The 3,184-nt window shown below is 38.7% G+C and overlaps 1 protein-coding gene across 1 annotated transcript; it reads left to right on the top strand.

Moving 5' to 3' along the window:
• The first annotated feature begins 220 nt into the window (after nucleotides 1–220).
• On the top strand, nucleotides 221–2,974 carry LOC130943800 (guard cell S-type anion channel SLAC1). The gene is made up of 3 exons (XM_057871825.1): nucleotides 221–793; nucleotides 965–1,773; nucleotides 2,400–2,974. The coding sequence occupies exons 1-3, from the start codon at nucleotides 230–232 to the stop codon at nucleotides 2,746–2,748; spliced, it is 1,722 nt and encodes a 573-aa protein (XP_057727808.1). The 5' UTR covers nucleotides 221–229; the 3' UTR covers nucleotides 2,749–2,974.
• The last annotated feature ends 210 nt before the right edge of the window (nucleotides 2,975–3,184 follow it).

The raw sequence follows: 3,184 nt of genomic DNA, 5'->3' as shown, positions 1-3,184 counted from the left end.
AAGTACTAATTAAAAATATTTATGATGACTTATTTCTGTTGCTAATGATAAGAATAGAAGTTAAATAACAAAATGACTAAATAAAATTGAAATGAGTGATTATGAACATTTTTTTATTTTGCATTAAATGTTTTACGAATATTCAATAATTTCTTTCACGATACCACTTGTATAAAAACCAAACCACCCAACGTTCATATATGATTCCAATTGAGCTTGTTTTTGCTATATGCATGTATTACCACACCGCAAAAGAATGGAGAAGAAACCAATAGCTCTAGGCTCACAGCAAAACCATTTTGTGGACATTGATGAAGTCTTGCCGGAAGAAGAAGAAGGCGACGAAGAGAGGATGATAAAAACAGAGGAGAAAGCTGAGAAGAAGCAGCAGCTGATGAGCAACAAGGCTAAAGAATCAAGGAAACCCCATCACCGGAGTTTTAACCGGCAAGTCTCGCTGGAGACGGGGTTTTCGGTGCTGAACAGCGAGAAGAAAGCAAAAGAATACGAGAGGAAGGCTACTCTAACAAGAAGTGGCACTAGTTTGGGTGGTGCCAATGGGATTCATGGATTGGAAGCGAGGAAGAGGGACTTCAGCATATTCAAGACTAAGTCAACACTCAGCAAGCAGAATTCTTTGTTACCAACAAGGAATAAAGAAAAGGATCATCATCATCAATTGGAATCTCAGAAGAGTAATGGGTTTAGCGGGAATCAAGATTCTGTGAATGAAAGTGTTCCTGCTGGTAGATATTTTGATGCTCTTAGAGGACCTGAGTTGGATCAAGTCAAGGTCAGATATAATAATAGAATACACTTCATCCCCTAAACATTTTTTTTCACTAAAAGTCCACAAAATTAATTCCCTCCAACAGGTTCATCCTTCCGTCATTTTAAAAGGGATCATTGTTTTATAGTGATATTTTGTTGACTTCTTTTCCCAATTCTAATTACTGTGTGACAGGATTCAGAGGACATTCTTCTCCCCAAAGACGAGAAATGGCCCTTCCTCCTCCGGTTTCCGATCGGATGCTACGGTATCTGTCTTGGCCTAAGCAGCCAAGTGGTGCTCTGGCGGGCCCTTGCAACCTCGCCAGCCACCAAGTTCCTCCATATAACCCCAGCCATCAACTTTGGCCTGTGGCTCTTGGCAGTAGCAGTGTTAACAGCAGTTACCTTCACATACATTCTGAAATGCATATTCTACTTTGAAGCAGTGAAAAGAGAGTACTTCCACCCAGTCAGAGTCAACTTCTTCTTCGCCCCATGGGTGGTATGCATGTTCCTAGCCATTGGGGTGCCCCCTAAGCTAGCCCCACAAGGCACACTCCACCCTGCTATATGGTGCACCTTCATGGGTCCTTACTTTCTTCTTGAGCTCAAAATCTATGGACAGTGGCTCTCTGGTGGGAAAAGGCGTCTCTGCAAAGTTGCAAACCCATCATCTCACCTTTCCGTGGTTGGAAACTTCGTCGGAGCAATCTTGGCATCCAAGGTTGGTTGGAATGAGCCAGCCAAGTTCCTGTGGGCCGTCGGGTTTGCGCATTACCTGGTGGTGTTTGTGACGCTTTATCAGAGGCTGCCAACCAGCGAGGCGCTGCCCAAAGAGCTCCACCCTGTCTACTCCATGTTTATCGCAGCTCCTTCGGCCGCTAGCCTTGCTTGGGAGAATGTATATGGTGAATTTGATGGCTTATCAAGGACTTGCTATTTCATTGCATTGTTTCTCTATGTTTCCCTTGTTGTGCGGATCAATTTCTTCACTGGTTTCAGGTATATTCCATTCTTGTCAATGTTCTAAAACTTAGTGTGGCATGGCACTTCAAGAGTCTATATAACTGAGTGTCAATGATCATAGGTAGTTTTTCTAAGAAAAATCCTTCTAATTATTTCAAGTATCATAAATTATTCAGGTTAGGGATATCAATTTAGGGTAATATCATAAGAATGTTGTAGTACAGCTCTATCTTCCAATGTTAGGTGAATATGAAAGAAGCATTTTAGAATGGGGAAACCTAAATTATGACCATCATAGTCTTTGAGTTTTCTATTTTGAAAATTTAAATCAATAAGATGATTAAAGAACAATTTTTAAGTTATTTTGACTTCTATTTCAGTGATTTTCAAGGACTACCACTTGAAATATATGATAGAATTTACCATGTAAGTTAAAATTATCATAAAATACTGTAAACTTGTAACTCATCCAATAATAAAGTATTGGTATAATTTATTTTTGATGTATCAATTAAGATTTATCACTTTATTATTATAAAATAAAGTCTAACTTTCACTGTTCGTAAAATGATAAAAGTTAAAACGAAAGCACAAAAAATGAGTAATATCGATATTATTTTCAATATGAAATTACTCATATGCCCATCTTTAGCAATGGACAGATTTTCAGTGGCGTGGTGGTCATATACATTTCCAATGACAACAGCATCAGTGGCAACCATAAAATATGCAGAACAGGTACCTTGCTTCATAAGCAAGGGACTTGCTCTTGGACTATCATTTATGTCATCAACAATGGTGTCTGTTCTTTTTGTATCCACACTTCTCCATGCATTCGTTTGGCACACCTTGTTCCCTAATGACCTTGCCATTGCAATAACTTATAAGAAGAGGCAAGGCAGGGAGAAGAAGCCTTTGAAGAAGGCCTATGACATAAAGCGTTGGACAAAGAAAGCTCTTACCATAAACAACAATTCAGTTACTGAGAACAAGGATGCAGCTCAAGAATGATGATTTCTATTGCCACACAATTATGTCGAATTAATCACAAATTTCTTTGTTTTAGAGGAAATTGTGCTCCAGAAAGCTATATCATTTAAACTATTTCCCAATGTAGAAAAATATACATATACTGATTGGCTCGGATATTTTGCCGGCCATTTCTTATCTAGTATATATGCTAGAATTGCTTATCAATGTCTCTTAAACCAGTTTTAGAAATATAATAATATTGATGAGAAAGCACAATTGATGACTGATACCAACAATTTACCGTCTCTGTTCATTTGTTATCTTTTCTCCTATTTTTATTTTGGAAGGCATAAGAGCAACTCCAATGAAAATGAAACTTGGTTCCTAATCCAAAGTAAAGGAAGAAGGCGAGGATGAGGCGGAGACTGTTCCGACAAGGCTTACAGGTTCCGGGTCAAGCAACATTGGCGGAGGG

This window comes from Arachis stenosperma, chromosome 1, assembly GCF_014773155.1.
Source record: "Arachis stenosperma cultivar V10309 chromosome 1, arast.V10309.gnm1.PFL2, whole genome shotgun sequence".
NCBI lineage: Eukaryota > Viridiplantae > Streptophyta > Magnoliopsida > Fabales > Fabaceae > Arachis > Arachis stenosperma.
Note: the sequence above shows the minus strand (reverse complement) of the source record. Positions and strands in the feature narration are given on the sequence as shown.